General features: G+C 41.3%; 1 protein-coding gene across 3 annotated transcripts in view; it reads left to right on the top strand.

The window, feature by feature from the left end:
- IL20RA (interleukin 20 receptor subunit alpha) overlaps window positions 1-22,337 on the top strand; it is a 33,518-nt gene that overhangs the window by 10,074 nt on the left and 1,107 nt on the right. Inside the window, exons 2-7 of one of the 3 annotated variants that reach the window (XR_012766508.1) lie at window positions 4,630-4,759; window positions 6,613-6,791; window positions 7,451-7,626; window positions 9,249-9,393; window positions 9,946-10,085; window positions 13,513-14,653. Coding sequence is in view for 2 of the 3 variants with exons in the window: in XM_075446571.1 (XP_075302686.1) it covers window positions 4,630-4,759; window positions 6,613-6,791; window positions 7,451-7,626; window positions 9,249-9,393; window positions 9,946-10,085; window positions 13,513-14,451 (1,709 nt within the window). In the remaining variant the exon portion in view is untranslated. Of the gene's footprint in view, window positions 1-4,629; window positions 4,760-6,612; window positions 6,792-7,450; window positions 7,627-9,248; window positions 9,394-9,945; window positions 10,086-13,512; window positions 14,784-22,337 lie in introns of those variants that run through there. The other 2 variants (XM_075446571.1, XM_075446584.1) reach the window with 2 other exon arrangements.

The following is a 22,337-nucleotide window of genomic DNA, read 5'->3' on the forward strand; positions in this document are numbered from 1 at the left end:
AAAGCAGATACACTGAGCAGATAATAGTTGTAACATGGAAATTATGTGTGTTTGTATATATATGTGTGTATGTGTATGCATGTGTGGGGAAGCAGATAGATATGGAAAATGAAGTTTTGAATAGCACCGGCTCAGGCAAGGCACATACCTGGCAGGGAGCTCTACGCAGTTAAAACTGATCATATTTTTAACCAGCAGACACTTTCACACAGAGAAGATGAGGCACCTGCCATCAGTCTTTTACTCATGTGAATAATCTCACTGACGTCAGTGGATTTTTTTGCTCACATGTGAAGGTGTTTTCGGGCTAAGTCATGTCGATTTTAGAGAGTCTCGCAATAGCTTGTTCTAAGATCAGGACTTGGCTCTTCATTGTGGTAGTGAAGTGTGCAAGCCTATATTATTACTTTCTTTCCAGTCCAGGTGTGCGGAGTCACGAAGATGTAAAGAATGATATTACTCAAGGTTTGATTTACAGCGTTTCCAAAGACAGTAATAAGGGCTCCAGGTTTTTCCGTGCAAGAAATAAATAAGGTGACTTAGTTATACTGGGAAGTGGTGACTGCCATTGCAGAGTACCGATGAGACAGACTAAACCTAACAACGCAATGTGTATGACGGATTTCTGCTCTCATGCAGGCCAGTACGAACTGAAAACACTCCATGTGACACCCATGCCATTAATATCAGTTAATGGAAATAAAATCAGAATGTAACTGGATATATTGTGTTTAAAGATGAGATACTGAAATAAGCAGCTGATGCACATACTTGAGTCCTTTCCTGACTGATAACCATGGAATACAAGCTCTATGTATGTTCCATTTTCTATGCATGCCTCCTGATACTATTGAGTATTGAGTAGACGTGAAGGAGTTTATTCTTAACTCTTCCTGGAGAAATACGGGAGTATGGTAGTTTTACTCTTGTTTTACAGATGCAGAACTGAGGAATAAAAAACTTGAATGATTTGTTGCAAGGGCAAACAGAAGCTTTTACTAAAGGGACAAGACCAGAAATAGAAACCAAATCTCTGCTTTTGTAGCAAATGGAAAGTTAACGGTCTTGGTCCCTCTGCCTTCCAAATCACTCTGAGCTGGGGGCAGGTGAGAGCATGCCGGCAGTGTTGTAATGCTTTAGATCTTGTAAAGATACAGTCTGTGGGTTCTGCGTCCTGAGATTGGCTCATCTGCTGCAGTCAGTGTTTCTGTTTTGAAACTTCGTTTACCACAGCAGAAACCACACTGGGAGGAGGGAAATTTAAAAAAAAAAAAAAAAAATTACAAAAAACACCTTTACACGTTACTAGTTTAAAAATATTTTAACATAATTTTAAAATGTGCTTGAGGAATATAAATGTTTTTATGCAAGGATGGGCAAGCATCGAAACGTACAGACAATCAAAAACTATCCAGAAAACCAATGGAAGTAATTTCCCTTGTCTCTGATAAGCTGTCTGCCTCTGGCCAGTTCAGTTCAGTGACTATGGATTAGTCTGATAAGCAGTACATATTTTAAAAGCTTTTAAAGAAAAAAGATGTGAAAAGTGAGCTGTTAGGGATGTTTTTAGCTGTGCTGTATCTGATTCAGCAGTACCCCTGCCAAATTTATTACTACACAGTGTGAAGCCAGATTTGTCAGGTAGTATAGGAAGGCCTATCAAAATGGGGCTGGCAGTGACTTTGAGAGATCACCCACTCCATCCCACTACCCCTAGGCAGAATCAGCTAAATAGTGTAATTTCTGACAGGTGTTTCTCTAACCTGCCCTTCAAAACATCCAGGAGCCCTCCTGGGTGACCCATCCTCACGTGTCGCTCCTCTTCCCACAAGAGGTTACTCCCAATGCCTCCTTTCTTGTTGAAACTGAACTCCGTTCCTTTTCCTCCTTGTGACTGGTGGACACGGAGGATAGATTATCCTTCTCATGTAAAGACTTACAGTGTTCCCCACGGCTCCTCCCAGAGCAAGGTGCATCTCTGATAAATTTAAATGCCGAGGAAGCAGAGAGCAAGGCTGATGGGCTTGACCACCACCTCCACTGGAGGGAGAGAGGTGCACCCAGTCTGGTCTGGTCATCCTAACTAGAGAGATGAACGAACCTATGGAAGACTTTATGTTCCTCTGCTCTTATGAGCACTGCAGGGTAGATGCCACACTCAGAGCCCAAGTCACCAGAGACAAATCTCCTCCTCATGTGCTGCTGATTAAGGGCTAGGTATTTTTTTAGTCTTTCCTCCAGAGGTTTTTGGACTGTGTAGCATATACTGTATTCTCCTCTAGACTTTGTTTTATTCTTAAATCTTTCTGTGTTGTGCTTTTTAGTTTTTCCTCATTGATTTTTAATGAGAAGTATTTTATGGCCTTGATTCCCAGCAATCTAAGAAAATACCTACATTGTATTTCCTCCTGCTTGGGAATTGCAGCAGAAAGCTTATTTGTGCCTCAGTCCTTCCCTCCCTTTCTACATGGATTGCCTGGTTGCCTTTCTCAGGACTTGGGTAGGATTGTGCAACTTCTAGTTGTTTTTTGGTTTTTGTTTGTTGTTTTTTTTTTTAATATCGAATTCCCAGTTGTTGATTATGCAGCTGGTAGGTTTCCTGAAGTCTCATACACTTTAGTGCTGGGGTGCGATACAAAGAATGAAACTTGATGCATGGATGATTTCTCGTACTCCATGTAGTGCTGGTTTTGGTTTGTTCTTCTTAGTAGCACGCACGTTAGTGGTTTAGGAGCTTCTATATTTTACTGAACAGACATTGCAAATTTTAGGCTGTTTTATTTGCTTTCTTGGGCAGCTTCATCTTTACATTGGATTAGTTTCACCTAAAGCAGAGGACATTTATTCTGGGGAAATCAAAACCTTTCATTTTCTAGGTTCTGTATCTCCCACTTGGAAGCAAATGTTAGAGTAAGGCAGATTTCTGGAGGTCTCTTTCTGCTGCTTTCACATCCCCTGGCATCCTGAAACTTTTTTCATTTCTTTATAACTGAGTCTATTGTTTGAGCTCTTGCAAGATGACTGTCACTGGGCACTTCTGTGTTCAAGGAAATGGGACTTTCTACATATTTTTTGTAAATAAGTAAGCTTGCCCTAAGGACTATACCTGACAAAACTTGTCTCTCCAACTAGAAAAAGACTGAAAGCCACTGAACACTAGCTAAATGCTAGCGATTAAAGAGAGCATCATTAGAAAGACCCTCCATAAACAGATTTGTGATCTGAAGACACAGATGCAGGCATATATTAGAGTTTTTTTTAAGCATTAACATGCAGCTAGAGACTTGCAAAACTCAGAATTTCCACCAAGACACTTTAAAGTAATTGGTGTCTACTGAATTGCAAGGAGATTGTTAGTAAATGTATTGAAGAGACAAACTTTTACTGTTTGGCTGAAAGGCAGCTAGAAGTCAGCAAGTTAATTGGGAAAATGATGGTGACTTTTACTTACAAAAGCAACTATATGTTACATCTACAGTAGGATGAACACTGTTACTCTAGTAATAGTGAAATATACTACAAAACCCTCTTAAGGTCTGCTTAAGGAGGTAACAAAGGTCAAAGACTATTAATTCAGACAGGTTCTCACTGTTTGTGTTAATAAGCTTTATTTTCCCCTTTCTTTGTCTCTTTTTCTTATCTTAAGAACTAGAATTGCATCCGTGGAAAAGTCCTGAAGAACCACAGATCCGCTTTTTCTCTTCCCCATTATGCTGTTGTGGCCACTCGCAATGAGAAGCTCCTTCCCAGCAGCTGCAGCTTTAGGGCTGGTCACGGGGCTGCTCCCATGGACGCAGCTCTCATGGGAGGAGGTGCTGGGGATTGAGTCACAACTTGGAGCTTGGGATTCTGCCCCTGGGCCCATGGCCCTCCATTTAGCAAGCAATTTAACAATGTGAGCATCTCCATTAAATTTATTAGATTAGGAAGGCATGAAACTGGGTTCCAAAGAGCCCCAGACCTGCTTGTTCATTCATTTCAAAACCTGGTGCAATGCACATCAGTTTGGATGAGTGACCTAACAGTAGGCGTTCACTTTGGACTTTCTGGAAAATCATCATCGAAGATCCGGTGGCGCTGGGGCTATTGCAATCATCCAGTCTGATTCTCCAGTGTGAAGTCATACTTATGTTGGTAAAGCTGTGTTTGCAGTAGACTCCACGTGTGTTTTTAAAAATACCTGGTTTGATTTTACAAGTCCACTCAGCTACAAGAAGAATCCTACTGACACATCAAGGATATTTTTTACAATTTCCAGTATTAAATTGTTCTGATATTCAAATACCTATACAAATTTTAAAATGTGTGTCTCTTTTAGGCTGAACTTTTCTAGCTTTAGCTTCCAGTCCCTGGATATTTCCATGCCAATGTCTGTCATATATGGCAAGGCCATTTTTGGTAGGAAGAAACCACATTCATATAGGTGGAATATGAGACTGCACTAGCTAGGGACACTTTTGAAAAAAATTAATTTCCATGTCCAACCACTTTGTGCCTTTTATGATGAGAAAGGCAGTATGTAGAATTTTATGGCTTACTTGAAAAGAAGTATCTTTTTTGGTTAACTTGGAAGCATATGTATTTGCAGATTCTTAGTGCATGTTGTTCCTTTCTTATTTTCTTTCTCAGGAGAATTGTATTGTTCTTTGCCCAACCCTAGGAATGTCCGTTTTGAATCTGTAAACATGAAGAATGTCCTTCACTGGTCAGCACCAGAAGGCGCAGGAGATGGAGTACTGTACAAGGTGAAGTATTCAGTGTAAGTTGGCTTGTTTATTTTACCCCCCACTGACTTTTATTTTAACATTTCAAATAATAATTAAAAAAATATTTGTGCAAGATAGGGCTGCTGAAAAGTAAAGAAAGGAAAACTAAAACGTGGATTAGGCTTAAGCAATATGGGTTTTAACTTTTACTTCTGATACTGCTTACTTCAGATCCAGTTAAAATAAATTTATAAGGAGACCAGCTTCCTATTAAAGTAGTATGGGATGCAACATGGAAACTTTCAGGGGCATCCCTAAGAAATGAGACAGAAGGAAGAAGGACTGTGCTGTGGATTGGTATCTGTACACATTAGCATTCTGTACACATTTAAATGGATTTAGAGATGTAGTATTTAATAGAATATTAACAGCACCCAGTGTTTCCTTGGTGTTTTCTAACAGACCCAACTCCCACAGATTTCTTCTGATCTCACAAGCCTCTCTCGTCTAGGGGAACATCCAGTGAAGTTATCAGGTGTTGCAGAGAACCAATGTGATTGGAATCAGGCCCTTCTATTTTCAAAGTCTGCACCTTTGTAGGATATAAAGGATTTTGAGTGAGGACCAGAGTCTATTTCCTTTATTCCCACCGAGAGAGCATGGGATCATTCTGCAGGACAGTGCTGGAAGTTTAGCTTATAAATATGCTTAGCAGTGTCATCAAGGATGATGTAATGCTCCCAGTCTTTACCTCTAATATGAACACTTCCCTCGGTCTAGTAATTTTTTCATGATACTGAAACCAATTCACATCTCCAGAAGATTCCTGTTACTTGTACTGGTTACTAAAAAACACAAGGAGTAGCTTCTACAGTCAGAGACTGCAGCCTCTTTTGCGCAGATGTTGGTCGCTGTGCTAAGAAAGGAGCGACACCATCCACCTCCCAGAAGAGAGGAGAGTGCTCAGTAATGAAGGAATGAATGGTAATTGTGTAGAAGGTAAAATGCACAGCAGGCATTAGCTACACTGACTCTGCAGGGTCAGCTGGTCCATGAAAGAGTCTGTAGTTGTAGGTACGGCCATCTCACACTTAAGACAAAAATATTCACGTGTGCGTCTACCTGCCTAGGAAAGCAAGGCCTTGAGCTAGGTGGAAAGTGCTGGCGGTCATGTAGAAGTTTCTACATGCCCTTAATAATTAGCAGCCAAAGAGGAATTCTTTTCAGCATAATGTGAGTTTGAGGAGCAGGAGCTTCTGAGCAAATCCAGGCAGGAATTTTCCAAGGAAACCCTGATTTCTTCTACTGGTGCATAAGAGTTGGTCAGTATTGAGGCATTGTTGGTATGTGACCCTTTTTCAACTAGAAGGGTTTTAAGTTCCTTGTATTCCAATGGAGTCTTTCTTTTAAACAAGAAGAAGAAGTAGCAGTCAGTGATGAGTAGTCTCCCGTCCACTCATCTTGGAGACCCTGAGCATCATCTGTCTCCATACACCAGCATGAGCCACTGACCATGTTGACAGAACTCTTTGTCTCTGTATAAATAGTTATCCTGACTCTGTTATCATGCGTTCCGAGTTTAAATTAAAACTGCGGAGACTGAAGTTGAGAGATCTCTGGTCTGTGTAAGCAAAACTGGACTTAGATTGGTATCGGTAATATCCCAGTTAGTTCCATATGTCCTCTTCTGGATAGGGCCTACTCTGATGTATTTTTCATTAAAAACTTGTGGAAGTCTTGTGTTTTATCTCAGCTGAAGTTAGGAATTCCTTGAAATTGCAGATTTCTGCAAAACAAGCAAATTGTTTTATCAGCCATAGTATCAGTTTCTGTACTATATTATCAGGTGACAACTATCATGGCAATAGCTTTTGTACAGCTCCTTTCTCTTTCTTTTTCAATATAGATATGGTGTTGGCAAGTGGATTAGAAAGCCAGAATGCAGGAATATCAACAGAACGTGGTGTGACCTCTCCAGTGAGACCTCTGACTACGAAGACCAATACTACGCGAGCGTTAAAGCCTTCCTAAATGGGATGTGCTCGGACTGGATGGACACCGCGCGATTCAACCCTCTTACAGATAGTAAGGAAAGCTAATCACACAGCCAGATATTCAATAGGCTTGCCTAATACTGTGTGCACAGTCTGCATGTACCTTCATAGCGTATGATATTTTAGTTTTAACATGAGGTTACATTTTTTTGCGGTTGTTTCATATTTATGCTTTTGGCAGAAGTCACTGAAATAATCATATTAGAATGTGGATATATGTGTGTTATATATATGGTATTATATATATACTGAATACTCTTATGCTGTGGTAAAGCTTTACTCAAGGCAAATATAAGCTGTGGCACACCCACAGTGTAAAGAACTCTGATTTTGAAAAGGCTTTATTAAACCAAGCAGTAATAATACTCTTAGAGCACAATATCTCTTATCTGTGCCAGATAATCTGAGAACATACTGGTAATTTAGCTTGTTTCAGTAAATTGAGTTTCAAGGTTGTCACAGGAATTCCTAGGCAAAATTCCAAGTCAGTGTTCACCTTCTCACTGTAAAGATCCTCTTAGTTATCTGATAACGTAATTTTCTACCAATATAAATGAATTGTTCGAAGTCCTACTTAGACTCCTCAAAACATTACAAAAATTTAGTATTATCTGCTTTAAGAATCTGCATGGTCAAACTAGTGTGCCTGTGCTGCATTTGACTGCTTTTTGTACATGTTCATTTTTCCAGCTAAAATTGATCCACCCATGGTAAGTGTATCTTCTACTGAGAAATCTATTTCAATCATTCTGACTGCTCCTGAGAAGTGGAAGAGAAATCCTGAGGAAGAATCCGTATCTCTGCTTCAAGTGTATCCTGGCCTGCAATACAACGTGTCTGTCCTCAACAAAAAAACAAAGAAGCGGGTAAGCTTTGAAGAAGAGCTGCACTGAAGAAGGCTGTAGAACTGCACTGGTTAAATCTGTGCTCTTGCTTACTGAAATGCACTTTGTCTATAACAGCGAAGATCAGAATAGGATTCATAGCCTGATAGGAATTGCAGGATCACCCAGGTTGGAAGGGAGCTCGAGAGGTCTCTAGTCCAAAGTCCTGTTCAAAGCAAGATAGCTGTGAGCTCAGACAGGGTCACTCAGGGTTTGTCCAGTTGCCTCCTGAAAAACTCCAAGGATGGGGACCGTACAACCTGTTTCACTGCTTGACTTTCCTCTTAGGAAAAAGTGTTTCTTCATATCCAACCTGAACCTCTCTTTATGGATTTATGACCGTTGTCTCTCACTCTCCCACCGTTCAGCACTGTGAAGAGCCTGGCTCTGTCTTCTTGATGACCTCACTGGTCATCCCGGGGGCTGCTGTAAGGTCCCCCTGAAGCCATACCTTCTTCCCCAAGTGGAACAAACTCCAGTCCCTCAGCCTCTGCTCACGGGACGAGTGCTCCAGCCCCAACCGTCTTGGTGATCCTCTACCAAGCCCACTCCAGTATGCCAGTCTCTTCTGTACTGGGGGGAACAAAACTGCTCGCAATATTCTAGATGTGGTCTGATGAGCGCTGAGTGGGGGAGGATAGTTCCTCCCCCACAGCTGCTCCTCTTCTCCTGTGAAGACAGCCCAGGATGCTGTTGGCTTCCTTTGCTGTGAGGGCTCACTGCTGGCTCAGTTCAGCTTGCTGCCTCTCCCCAGGCCTCTTCGGCAGAGCTGCTCCCCAGCCAGGCAGTCTACTGGCAATACTTGCAATACATGGTGACAAAGTGCATCCTCTGTCACCACGCCTGAATGTCTTCATTTGTTGATTTACATTTCATTGTCAAGTAGTAGTTCCCAGCATAAACACAGTAGATGAGGAAGAGTTCAGTGATCAGTTACAAAAAAATTCATTCTTCTGTTCCCGTCCTCCAGACGCAATTTCTGTCTCGCAAATCTCTCAATTTCCTGAAAAGAGACAGAAACTTTACACCACAAAAGTCACCTTTTGTCAAAGGGGATATTAAAATGCCAAGATTAGCAATTAGAGGTATACAGAGGGGTTTTTTTGTTTGGTTTTGTTTTGTTTGTTGGGTTTTTTTTAAGTAAAGGTGCTTGACATAAAGCAATTACTTTACCTTGGATTCCAAGATCTACATAACACCCATTATTCTAAGAGTCCTTTACCAGAACATCCCGATGTGAAAGATTCTTGTGGAACTGTCCCTTGTGCCTTTTATTGGCCTGGACATCAGGACAGGGCTGGAGTGATTTCTTGGCTCTGTTGCAACATCAGCATGAGAATGCGGGCTAGTGGCAGTGCACGGTCCTACTTCGTATAAAACATGACATTGTTCAGTAGTCGTAGAAGAATGATTGGATATAAAATATTAAGAGAGGACATGACCTAATTGTATTCGTAAAAAAAGGACGCAGCTGGCAGTTCTTACATTATCATTGTTCTTTGCAGATAATCTGTGTGCTTGTGACACGTTTTGTATATAAGATCTTTACTTTTCTGTAAATGAGGAGTTGAAGGGAAAAAAAATCATTTTTTCATGTCTTCCAGTGGTTCTTCACCGTCAGCAACAACACCTTGGTTGTGCCCCGGTTAGAAGCTGGAACAGCTTATTGTGTCAGTGCACAGATATATGTCACCACACCACTTCTGCACAGTGGGTTCTCAAAAGAATATTGCATTGCTACTTTGAAAGGTATGTGTAAACTGGCGAATTACAAAAAGATGCAGGTTAGGAAAAAACACAGTGATTGAGTTTAATATTTTTATGTATCCATTCTGAGAGTGAAAAGCTAGCATTGTTTCTCCCTTTTCTGTGCATTTGTGCTGATGGAAAAAAAAACTGCCTTTAATAAAACATAGGTGGGGTCAACTGACAGGCAGGTACGACAATACCTCTGAAGAAGAGGATCGGCATTCTTTGAGTCTTAGTGAACGCAGAATTTTTTTTCTCCTTGAATGAGTTCTGGGAGTGGCAGAGCTGGGTCAGGATTAGGGGGCAGACGTTAGGAACAGGAGAACCTGAGAGAGGGATTGCTACTTCTTTTTAGAATTTAATTTATAATTTAGATAATAATGAAAATGTGTCTTGTAGCTGAAATGTCATTTTTTAACATTTCCTGCAAATCCCTTATTTATCTAAAACATTTGCATCCCATATCCAAAAAGCAATGTGGGGAATGCACACTACTATCTGAATACATTAAAAAGTTGCTCAGTACAATGAAAACTTTCATTTTGTTAACAGATAAAACGGCAGATGAGACTGTAACAATCGTATTTGGATGTGTTCTGCCTATCATGCTTGCTGTCCTTTTTATTTCAATGACGTGCTACTGTGTGCACAGGTATATTCACGTCAGAAAACAGAAACACCCAACAAACCTGGTAAGTCTTCTCTGTTGCAGGAGGTCACTGCCAACCTTGGCACTCACAGGAGAGCTGTACGTTTTCCAGGGCTCCGAGTCAGCTGAGAGGAAACCATGCCTAGCTGCAAATAAAAGCCCTAGTTGCTACTCAGATCAAGAAAAGAGCATCACATAGAGGGTTATTAAATACAAGAGAAACGGAGTAAAAACTTGAGTTCAGCTATTGGTTTGGGAAGAGTCATTGCCATAAGCAAGGTCTGAGGTGCACTGAGTCAAGTTCTGTTGGGAAGTTAGCACTCCCTAAATTGATCTAGGAAGAAGCACAGTCGGGATTCAGTGAACAAAAGTTATTAATTGGTTGAAATCAGAAACAAGAAGAGAAGATAATTAAGCAGTGCAGAAACCCCATGATGTTTTCTTGGACTGTTACTGGGCATTGCAACATTTTACCATTTAATTGTGATTGTGAAGGATTTAGCACATGTGCATGACACAGATAATTTAATCTGGTACTTTCAAATACTGCACCATTTCCTAATGGAAACATCTGGTCTTGTTTAACTTCTTTATCAGTGGTATGGATGAGGGGATTGAGTGTTCCCTCAGTCAGTTTGCAGATGACACCAAGCTGGGTGGGAGTGGTTTAGGGTAGGAAGGCACTGCAGAAGGATCTGGACAGGCTGGATCGATGGGCTGAGGCCAACTGTATGAGGTTGAACAAGGCCAAATGTCAGGTCCTGCACTTGGGTCACAACAACCCCACGCAATGCTACAGGCTTGGGGAGCAGTGGCTGGAAAGCTGCCTGGTGGAAAAGGACCTTGGGGTGCTGGTCGACAGCCAGCTGCACATGAGCCAGCAGTGTGCCCAGGTGGCCAAGAAGGCCAAGGGCATCCTGGCTTGTATCAGGAATAGTGTGGCCAGCAGGAGTAGGGAGGTGATCGTGCCCCTGTACTCGGCACTGGTGAGGCCGTACCTGGAGTACTGTGTTCAGTTTTGGGCCCCTCACTACAAGAAAGATGCTGAGTCGCTGGAGCATGTCCAGATAAGGGCAACGAGGCTGGTGAGGGGTCTAGAGAACAAGTCTTATGAGGAGCGGCTGAGGGAACTGGAGGTGTTTAGTCTGGAGAAGAGGAGGCTGAGGGAAGACCTTATTGCTCTCTACAGCTACCTGAAAGGAGGTTGGAGTGAGGCAGGTGTTGGTCTCTTCTCCCAGGTAACTAGTGATAGGACGAGAGGCAATGCCTCAAGTTGCGTCAGGGGAGATTTAGATTAGATTAGATATTAGGAAAAATTTCTTTAGAGAAAGAGTGGTCAGGCATTGCAACAGGCTGCCCAGAGATGTGGTTGAGTCCCCATCCTTGGAGCTGTTCAAAAATTGTAGATGTGGCTCTTCAGGATATGGTTTAGTAGGAGTGGTGGTGTTGGGTGGATGGCTGGACTTGGTGATCTTAGAGGTCTTTTGCAACCTATGGTTCTATGATTCTAACACCCAAAAATGTACCAACAAACACATTCTGTTATTTACACAACCCAGATACACTTCCTATGTAAAAATGTTTGCAAATTCCTTAGAACTGCAAAGTTTGTTAAATTTTACAAAGAACATATGAAGTATAAGAAACACTATTGGTTTCCAGCTCACGAGCCCAGCAGAGCTTTCTCAGAGTTACCTCTAAACAGGTTGCTCAAGCATAAACGTGCAATTACAATAATGAATGAACACTTTGATGTTAATCCAATCTGCATGACACCGTGGGATGGGAGGCATAAGGGAGTTGGTTTCAACATGCTGATCTTTCTGAAGAAATCTAGAGCAGCAAAGCGGTGATAGGAGAAATGTTCACAGAGGGACTGTGAGTTCGCAAGGAGTAGAGCAGCTGCTGCTGCCGTGTGCTCAGATGTGCATGGAGTCACCTCCAGCACCTGACGAGGCACCAGCTTTATCACAGAATCGTGGAATTGCAGAGCAGTTTGGGTTGGAAGGGACCTTCAAAGATCATATAGTTCCAACTCCCCTGCCGTGGGCAGGGACTTCTGTCACTAGATCCGGTTGCTCAAAGCCCCATCCAACTTGACTTTAAACACTTGCAATGATGGGGCATTCACAGCTTCTCGGGGCAGCCTGTTCCAGTCCCTCATCACCCTCATTGTAAAGATTTTCTTCCTTATATCCAATCTAAGTCTACCCTCTTTCAGTTTAAAACCATTGCCCATTGTCACTGCAGGCCCTGGTAAAAACTCTTTCTTTGTCTTTCTTATTCTTTATTCTTTATTCTTTATTCTTTATCCTGGGATGCAGGGTATGGTAGGGGGAGACAGCGTGGTCTCCCTTGGAGAGCTAGCAGGACAGAGCTCTTCACATTCCAAGAATGTAAAGGGCTACTTAGTGAAAAATTCCCACTCAATAGCAGACTAAACTCCAACTCCGGGAGTTTTTTCTCTAATGAATGTGTAATTTGGGGATTTTTTTAACATCCATTTCATTTTTTTATGACCACCTTTAAGCTTCAATTTTATTTCTCCACTTCTGGAATCGGTTGATGTTAAGATAACAAATGAATATAGATGTGGTATTTTAATGATGCTCTCTGGCTTTCCCCACCTACAGACTATTCCACACGGGCACTCCGTGCAGTGAGGGGAGGTGGAATAAGCACTTTGTTTTGGTCCAGCACTTCTGACCTGGGGGTGCTTTCAGACTACCTGGTGCAATGATTAGTGGTCTTAGTCTTCCACTGAAGCTTGAAAGCTCTAAAGTGCAGCTTCTGGTTGTTGTTTTTCTACTGCACTTTCGTTTAGTGACTGCTTGTAGAGTATTTATTCCTGTGAGAAATATTACTCATTTCAGAAAGATTCCTGTTGTTGAACTAGATGATTTATCACAGAGTCACAAAAGCAGCCTGTGACAGACTGCACAGTGTGGGCTCCATACACTGCACTTCAACCTTCTGTATAGCTTCGTCTCTGAAAGGAAACCTGATATTATTTAATTTTCTGTAAGCTATAACTTAACATGGTACTTGATGCTGCTTGTGGGATGTGATTTTGCCTGCAATTCCTCTTCACTTGTTAAGAAGAGTGGAATAGATTCTGTAATCTGTGACCCAAGGACAACTTCGATCTTTTCTCCAAAGTCACTTGAGCTTGTGCTGGTGGAAACAAAATGAGAATTTGATAAAATTGTTCTAATCATTATTTTGACATGGGGAAAATGAGAAAGTGGATATTAAAGCTGGTCATAATATAATTTTACTTTGGATAGAATAAAAAAATTGTAACATATCCTGGAGGTTTTGTATGAACTTCCTTCTTCTCTAAATTAAAATAACCTCCTAATAAGGTCTAGCCTAGCCTTACATTTTAAAGATATATGACAGTATGTGAAGCAGCAAGATGGTATTTTTGTTGTACCTCACCCAAATAAAAATATTTTTTTGCTTTCCAGGTATGGCACTACACTGACAAATGCAAGGAAAGGGTTTTCATACCATGTGAAAAAATAGTAGTCAACCTTATCACTGTTAACATGGATGAGTACAAGCCATCTCAGGAATCCAGTCATTTATCGGAAAGGAAAAACCCCCATTATTACACTGTTTACAGTGGCACCGAAGGGAAGGATTTGCCCTCAAAAGAAGTGCTGGAAACAAAACACTTGCTTGATATTTCAAGTGAAGAGATTTCACACGAAGGGGATATTTTAGCCAAAGGGGACCAAACTGGGAACTGGCCATCTTATGGCAAGCCTGGAACAAAGAATATTTTGAGACAGCAAAATGCAGGTACCGTAGAGTATGAACATGATATAAGGGCTGAAGACTTCAGTCCTGGTCAGAAACTAGAAGAGCTCAGTTTGAAAGAGAAGACCTCTGTCCACAGGGGACTACTAGGTGAGCCACAGATCGCTTTGGGGGACTTGATTAATATGAAAACAGGACATCCATATTGCCCCCAGCTAGAGGTGAAGGCAACAGACCCATGTTTGGGACCGAAAACAGAGGAACTTGATTTGAAGGTAGTTGATGCAGCAGATGAATTGGCAGGTGAGACCCATATCAACTTGGTGGACTTGGATACTGAAAAATCTGGACAGACATCCTGTCCTCAGCTGGAAAAAATAGCACAGGGCCTAACGGATAAAGAGGGTGGAGAGACCATATTAGTAGATTGGGATCCTGACACTGGAAGACTGTATATTCCTACCTTGTCCAGTGTTGAAAATCAGATGTGTGAAGGAGTAGTCAAGTGTGATGATCCTGACAAAGAGGGAATTTTGTCCAGACTGTATGAGAAAAAAGTATCTGATGAATCATCAGAGGACCAAGAAATGTATCTCCTGCAATTCAAGGAACAATGGGGACTTCATGTAGAAATGGAAGGCTGAACAGTTATTTTCTAAAATATTCTAAAATGCAAAATCTTGTTTCTCTTGCCAAAGAGAGCTATGGACTCAGTGGAGCAAACACGTCTTAATGTATTGGAGTTTTTGGAACCATCACAGTTGAACAGCTTATTCATGATATGTTATTTATAACAGTTTCCAGACATGATATCGGTGATTTCAACATCCATCATAAACCCCTCAGGTAAAATATGATGGTTATGAGATTATCTACTTTTTTAAAAAAGATATATTTTTACATGCTGTTAGAATTTTCACATTGTAATTTCTACCAAAACAAATGATTGGCATTTGAAAGCAGTTATTTTAGCAAATAAAAGGCAACAATATGACATTTGCTGGGCTATTTCGTGCATCGTGACACAACGCAGTCTTTTCTCGGTCTCACTCCTGCTGGGTGTAACGGTTTGAGCTGACTTTTGTGGAAGTTAAGGGCACTCCAGTATATATTTTGTTCCCGTTTTATAAACATTCTTGTACTTAATGAAGTTCTTATGTATTCCACTTGTGTGAGGTGCAGAGTCCTGTCCATGCTGTGCCATACAGATATGCAGCCAGCATCGGTTCTTTTAGCAGGTGTGTCTACAGGCTCAAGGGATGTAAGGGAGAAGAAAGCAAGCGTTAGTCATATTTTAAACTGGGGGAAAATGTGGCTCAGAGGGATTCAGTGAAATGCCTAGTATCTTACTGGATGGACCGTACCTCACTCAGACTCAGACGCTCGCAGTACCGCATCTGTATGACTCATGCCCTGCGAGTGTCTGTTCTGCTTCGGTGAATTCCACAGCAGGCTGGTGTGGCTAGCTCAGGTAGGGCAGTCAGCCCCAGACACACCGCTGCTTCTTCAGACATGGCCCATTTGCCGTGGCAGACGCAGAATGTGTACCTGTGGGCTTTCTTTTGTTATCTGATGTCCTGGCTGGGACTTTTGATACAAGCTCACTTTTTCTCCATGTCATGTGATACTTATTTGGGATAGTAAAATTACAGGATATCCTAGAAATTACTTAATAGAGCAGATGGTGTTTTTCTTTTCAAAGCCTATCTGTCACTTTTCTACTTAATGAACCTTTTTTTTGAACACCAAAAAAGCCCCACCAGTAATGATTTGTTTGATTTTGAAGAGGAGAAGCAAAAAAAAGAGAAAAAACTTTTCTATGGTGTTTAAAACTTGTACCCTCCAAAGTAGGTACATGATTAGGTGTATTTTTAAAGGAAGACCTTTACCAATATCTTTTCTCCCAGGTAACATTTATGTTGCGTGACCTTGGCATTTTCTGTGACTATTTATCTTCTGAACTATTTCAATTGTAGTCATAGACCTTAAAACCAGAAATGACAGTAAAATATTTCATGCTGATGACTCCTTATCTGATGTAAAAGATGTCCTCAACTGCTTTTATAATAAGGATATAGATCATATAGCAATGTTATACCTAAATACTTGTATCAATGCATTTGTGCATCGGGAGGTTCACAGAGGAGGTTTATAACTCAGTGTAAAACAAGAAAATAGTTGGAAAGGTGAAAAGATCAAAATTTCTAATACTACCAGCCTTATTTAAGCCATCCAAAATCTTTCCCAATATTTCCTAAAGATTTCTTAACCAGCCTCATTGTTCATCATCTCCTAATTGTCTTTTGCAATGTGAGGGCTCTAGCTCATAGGTAGGAAACAATAATTTCCTTTTTTCTGTAGCCTGTTGAAATTTATCCAGTTACTGCTGCCCTAAAACCAGTCACTTGTGTTTACTGTATAACTTCCATATGGAAGGATGAGGATGCTCCAGCTCCCTCAATAGTTTGGTGCAGCTGTCAACCAGCCTTCCCTGAAGAGAAGGATATCCCTTATTTTTGGTTTGTATTTCCCCTGGCCTTATTTGCCAGCTGCTGGTGTCTGCTGCTTCTTTTTTTGTGTGTGGGATAAACAAGCCTTCCCCCGACAGTTACTACATGTAAGGACACTTAACATACCATAGTCAAGTAATTGCTGATTAAAATTTGAAAACCTGGTAACTAAACCATAGAATCTTACTTCATTCAATTCTTCAGTCATTGTAATCTCCTTTGTCTGCATCTTATCCCCTTTTTTTTTTTTTAACTTTTCTGTTCCAATTAGGTTGTATAGCATTTATTTCCTCTCTTGTACTTGAAAAGGCATCGTCTTCCTAGTTCACATTACTTGTGATCAGGGCACGAGATACTGAGATTCTTGCAATCAGACGTGCGCTTTCGAGATAAATTTATGCATTGAAGTAGTAGTTCATTTTTGGCCCAAAATATTTGTAATAGAAGATTGCAGCACTTTCAATGTTGCTTCCTTTTGATCTGAATTTGCATTAAATTCAGAACTGATACTAGATTATGCAAACAGTCCTTTTTCATATATATAAGATATACTTTCAAAATGTTCTCAGGATAATCACAGCAAAAAAATTGGGGGACGGGGGGGAAGTAAATGAAGCTAAGAACTTCTGTTTTATACACAAAAGAATTTTTTGAGTTAGCTAGTGAAGTTCTGCAACTGATGAGGCAGAGAAAATGGTGCCAATTTCTATCAATATAATACCAGTAAATTGTTGATGGAGTTTTTAATATCTTCAAAGTTACACATGTTTTGTCTTAAAATCTTCAAATTATATTAAACAAATTAAACTGATTAGACATGGTACCTTCGGCAAGACAAAGAGTCAGCAAGGAGCAAAATAATTCCATGTAAAATTGTAGTCTACCTACAAGATTTCAGACAAGAGGCAATGATAAATTACATGGAAAATCCAAGCAATAGGAGAATAGACATGTTTTTAGTCTTTATTACACTTTATTAAACTTTGGTTAGCCACATTTAATAGACTTAATGCATCCAAAAGCAAGATTATGTATCTGGAAGCAAAGACTATAGACGATACTCAAACATAAGGCTACTTGTAGCCTTGAAATCAATGATTTTGAAAATGATGTGGGAGATGATTAATACAACTAAGTAGCGGTATGTTGAGGACAAAAGGTTATATATTTCTTGACTACAGTGGCAATGAAAATAGACTTTCACCCATATCTGCAGGGCTGATGTGATCACTGCTGGAAAAAATAGCATCCAGTTTACAAAAGAAGCCAAGCCATAAAGATAGAAGGCAGATACTGCTATAAAAGGCTAAGGCAAAGCTCTTTCGAGCGCTTTTTTTTGAAAAAACAGGAAGCCTAGCTATCAAAATGAGATCTAATGGTGATGAAACTGATAGCTAGGTGTGGGCACACACAGTTTTGGAAAAGGAACTGTAATTTGTAAGTGTGGTTTTGCTGCCTACAACTCAGAGAGAGTGACAGGGTTCTTGAAGGAGAGACTGAAACAGGCAGCTGAGTGCAGGATGGCTGTGGTCTGACTTGCAGAGGCCCTGGAAAAACTACTGCGCAATGCGAATGAGAAGATGGAGAAGTCTAAATGCAGTATGAGCTGTGTGCTTGGCACGGTAAGGACCGCAGCCGGAGTGCCCACCCCCTGTGTGGAGTTAGCCACGTGAGGAATACATGATGACTGTCCAATACGTGATGCAGGACAACCTGTAACATGAAGCATCGGGAAATGATCAAATTGTTAGAAGAAAAACCAAATTACACAGCCATTGGATGCAAGCAGCTGGATTGCCTGGACTTCACTGCGCACTCTGATCACCTCACCAGAGGACCAATAAGGGAGCATGGGTGGATGAGATGAGCATGTTCTCTGCAAAAGTGGGATCAGAAAGAGTTCCTGGGGTGGCCCGCTGTGTATAGAGGGAAATTGGGTGCATTTTGGAAATGCCAGCAGTGTGTTAGCATCTGTGATGGTCCAGTAATTTGCCACACACTGGTAGTGCGGTGGTTAGAAGGAAAGGAGGGTTCAGGAAAGAGTAGCTAACGCTGTTAGTCATATAGCACAGATTTTGCTATGGCTATTAACATAGGTCCAGCAAGAGCTCTGAAAAACATTCTCAGGGTCTAGAAAATGCACAGTATCAAAACATCATGAGCAAGGAAATACTTAAAATTAGATTATTAATAAATGACTGCACAGAAACATGCTCAATTTCTACAGATTTCAAATTAGATTTTAAGTTAAGCTTATGCTTTAGCACTTCCCAAAAGAGGATTGGATTCCTGAATTTGAGACTGACAAAATCTATCAAGGTTTATCAGAAGAGAGCTAAGCCATGACTTCCATAAGGTCTAGCCTGCAAATACAGACATAATCAGATGAAATGATTGGAATATGAAGCAAACAAAACTTAAAATAGACCAACAGCGTGGTTTGAACATTTTAAAACAAGGACAATTGACTGTTTACCAAGAACTGTGAAAATTCTCCAGTGCCTGTAGGTCTTTGAAAGAAGCGTGTCCTTCCTCAACAATAAGACTAACAGATGGATGACATTTCTTGCTTGGAATATGCTGAATGGTATAATGATGCTCATAAGCACTCAAGTCTTAAAACTGATTAATCCTTTTTTTCCCTTTAAATAAGAAATGTTGGCTCATCTATACAGTGGAGTTAAAAACCATTTATTCCGAACACCATATTTTTGAACAATTGCAGCTTCTATGTCTGACGTCATTCATTCTTGCAAAGCCAAAGATTGAAACCTGTTCAACCATCTCCCATTGTCCATTCAAAATACCAATGTTCTCCATAAAAGAAAGACAGAGCAACAAGTCAAATTTTTTCTGATTTGGTTTTGCATATAGGTTTCAAGCTTCATCAGCCCAAGATCACATAGCAGTAAGTGTAGGAAGTCATTTTCGTGTTTAGTGTCACCTAGAAACCATAAAGATTTGTGGTAATATGTACCGACAGTAACACTAAGCTGGTCTCCTTAATTTCTCACTATCTTTTCCCTTTCTGGTACAAAAAAAAGAGAACAAAAAGTACAGACTTCTGTTTTTTAAAACCTCCAGAATCAGTTTAGGTGAGAGAGTTTTTCCTGGACTAAGTTAGGTTTTGTGAAGAGGACTTGCTCCTTAGCACCACACAGCTCTGAAAACCCTCGCTTGCTGAGAGAAGACGCCTGTTCCAGGAGTGCTTCTTCAGCTCTTGGTTTTTGCATCCGTTCTGCTGGGGGAAGAGTATCCAGCATTACAGCAGCGTTTTTCCATCGCAGTGTTCGTGTTCGGAATGCATGTTTCTTGCCGCTGCTCTTTACAGCACTGTAAGGTCTCTGCAGGCCGAGAAACTTGCAGAAAGGGAACTGTCCTCGTTCTGTATCACTTGCAAGATAGCCGCCTACGTCTCACGCTGCCTCACTCGTTACCTTGTCAAAGTTACAAGGAGTTGTTCATCCAAGTAGGAGGCTAACACTGCTCCTCACTGCTGACAGCAGCTTCAGCAAATGCTGTCTGCTAGCATCAGAAATTGCTGCAGTGACTTCTGTAGTGCCAGAAACCTTTCTCATTTAACAGTAACTCACCCAGGTGCTGGCCTTAGCAGCAGCAGCCTGTGCAGTAAACATTCACCGTCAGCTCTGCCTTCCAAAAACTGGCATTAAGAAACAACATCTTCCAGCTGCCGAAAGTAAGATGGCATGCTGACAGCAGCGTGGCCCAGCATCAGGGCAGCAAATTGCTTTGGGTTTCGAAATGCTCAACGATCATGTCACTGCAAGCTGGGAGTGGAGGGAAACGTTCAGCAGGACCCCCTACTGAAATCAGCAGGGAGCTCTAAAAAATACCTGGACTCTTTCCATGTGACAGAAAGAGATCAAAAGATTTAAGCATTTTTTGACTGTTATGGATTAGGAAATATAGCACTTCAATACATCATTTGTGCATTTTAGTTTTGGCCTTGAGTTTTATTTCTGTTCATATTTCAGGCCCTCCTAGCATTTTATAGTCATTAAATATAAAAAAAAGAGAAGTTGATATTCCAGTGTTACAGACAGGGAAACTGATACATAGGCTAAAATGGCTTGAAAACCATCATAGAGTAACAGTGGGGTGTAGGGCAGGAGAGGACAGAACACAGATCCCCCTCCCCCAGTGCCTTGCATTAACTGCTAAGGTCACAGTTCTCCGCACCAGTAGGTCACCATAGTGCAGGTTACTCTGAGTTGTTATATGTACAATGCTAGACACATACACAGTTTGGCTTGAATTAAAAAAGTGAAGTTTTAAGGTGAAAATTTCTTATGTGAACCAGCTGCAGAGCCCAGAGATGACCAAGAAGATCTGAGGTGTGGCAAACCTGACCCCTGGGGCAAAGTCAGCCAAACCAATCTAGGAAAATTACTCTCTAGGGAAGACAAGGTAACAAGCCATGCCCTGCAGCCTTCCTAATGTGGCATTAATCTCTGCTGTGCTGAGTGGGGTGAGCTCCCCACTGACCCCAGCGCAGGGACATTCTGTCCCACCACCTCATTAATGCTGACATTAATGGTGTTTTGCTGGATGTTGTCTGTTTGGTTTTTTGTTTTGTAGTGCTGCTTTTTTCCAAGAAGGACAGTAGACCAATGGAGTAGATAGCTTGGAAAGAGTGGACAGCCCTTAAGAATTTTTAAAAAATTAGAGAAACATCAGTTAGGCGTGGTTTAGATACAGTTGCTCTTGCCAGGGAGCAGGGTAAGAATCAAATGAGCTGCTCTTGTTTTATATCAGTGAGCACTGCCAACCAATGCAACGCTCTATAGCAAGCTGCATCAACCCAAACAGCAAAGAAAAATCCCACTACGCAGTCAAGCTGTCGATGGGAGAGGTGCTTCTACATGTCTCCTTCACTCTTGGCCTCAGATGAGGCACCGGTTGAGGGAAGTGGTGCTCTTCATGCAAACCCCCTGTTTGAGCTGAGATGGGGCCCTCTTCACAGTTTTCTCAGCCGTGCCCTTCACCACCTGGGCCAGCTTCCAGGCTTCTGGTCTTTCGAGCCCTGAATAACCATTTCATACTTAGCCCAGTGCTCCTCATCCTGTCGCTGGGAAATGATGTTCCTTAGACTACCCCTTGCTCCTTGTAATGTAAGCACCATGACATCTCCAGAAAGATAGATCACAGGTACTCAGCTTGTGCAATGAGTTTAGAGACTGTTTACTCTTCTCCCACTGGACTTAAAAACACAGTGTGCTCTATTTGTCTCCTGGCTTACCCAAACACCCCAAAATAATTTTCCTCCTAAACTGAATGTGCTTATGTTTCACAGAGAGATTTTGCTCTTTAACCAGTTACCACAGCATCCTAACAGAAAACAAAAATCTGTTTTTATGAGTAAAGAGGTTTTAAAGATAGATCTTAGAATGTCTTGGGGTGAGCTTTTCCCTGGTGTGCGAAATTGAACTCGCACAGCTCACAGACTGATGGAATCAGATGTTTATTATTTACCCAGCTCCGTAAAGACAGAATACAAATTTTAGTAAACTTCACAGAACTTTGACGGTCAATCAGAAATTTGAACACCGCCACCAAATTTTTTAGCTGTGGAAAAACATGGGTAACAGTGTGTTCTGCAGCTCAGTGCTATTACCTCTTTTCCTTCCACACGCTGTTTTCCTGGGCCTCACGTTTTTAAGTTGCAGCCAAGAAGCAGCCTGAGAGTAGGGCAGCAGTTAGCAGTCGGAAAGGGGGAGTCAGCAATTGTTCAGGGATAACCAGCAAAGTAAATGCCAGGCAGTGAAGCTGGTTGCAGTAAAGATGGTGTGTGTTGCCAAAGAGCAAAGGAGAGTAGTAAAAGCTGTTTGAGGGCTGCTTTCTGTGCTACTGAATCAGGAATTCAGTCATGCTGGAGATAAGCAGAGAAGCCCTGTGCCCACCGCAGGGCAATGGCAGGAGCTTTCTACCCTCTTCTTTTTGGCAGGAACGTGTTGCCACCAGAAAACAGGAGTGCCTACATCCCAGCACTGACCTACTGG

This window comes from Opisthocomus hoazin, chromosome 2 (assembly GCF_030867145.1).
Source record: "Opisthocomus hoazin isolate bOpiHoa1 chromosome 2, bOpiHoa1.hap1, whole genome shotgun sequence".
NCBI lineage: Eukaryota > Metazoa > Chordata > Aves > Opisthocomiformes > Opisthocomidae > Opisthocomus > Opisthocomus hoazin.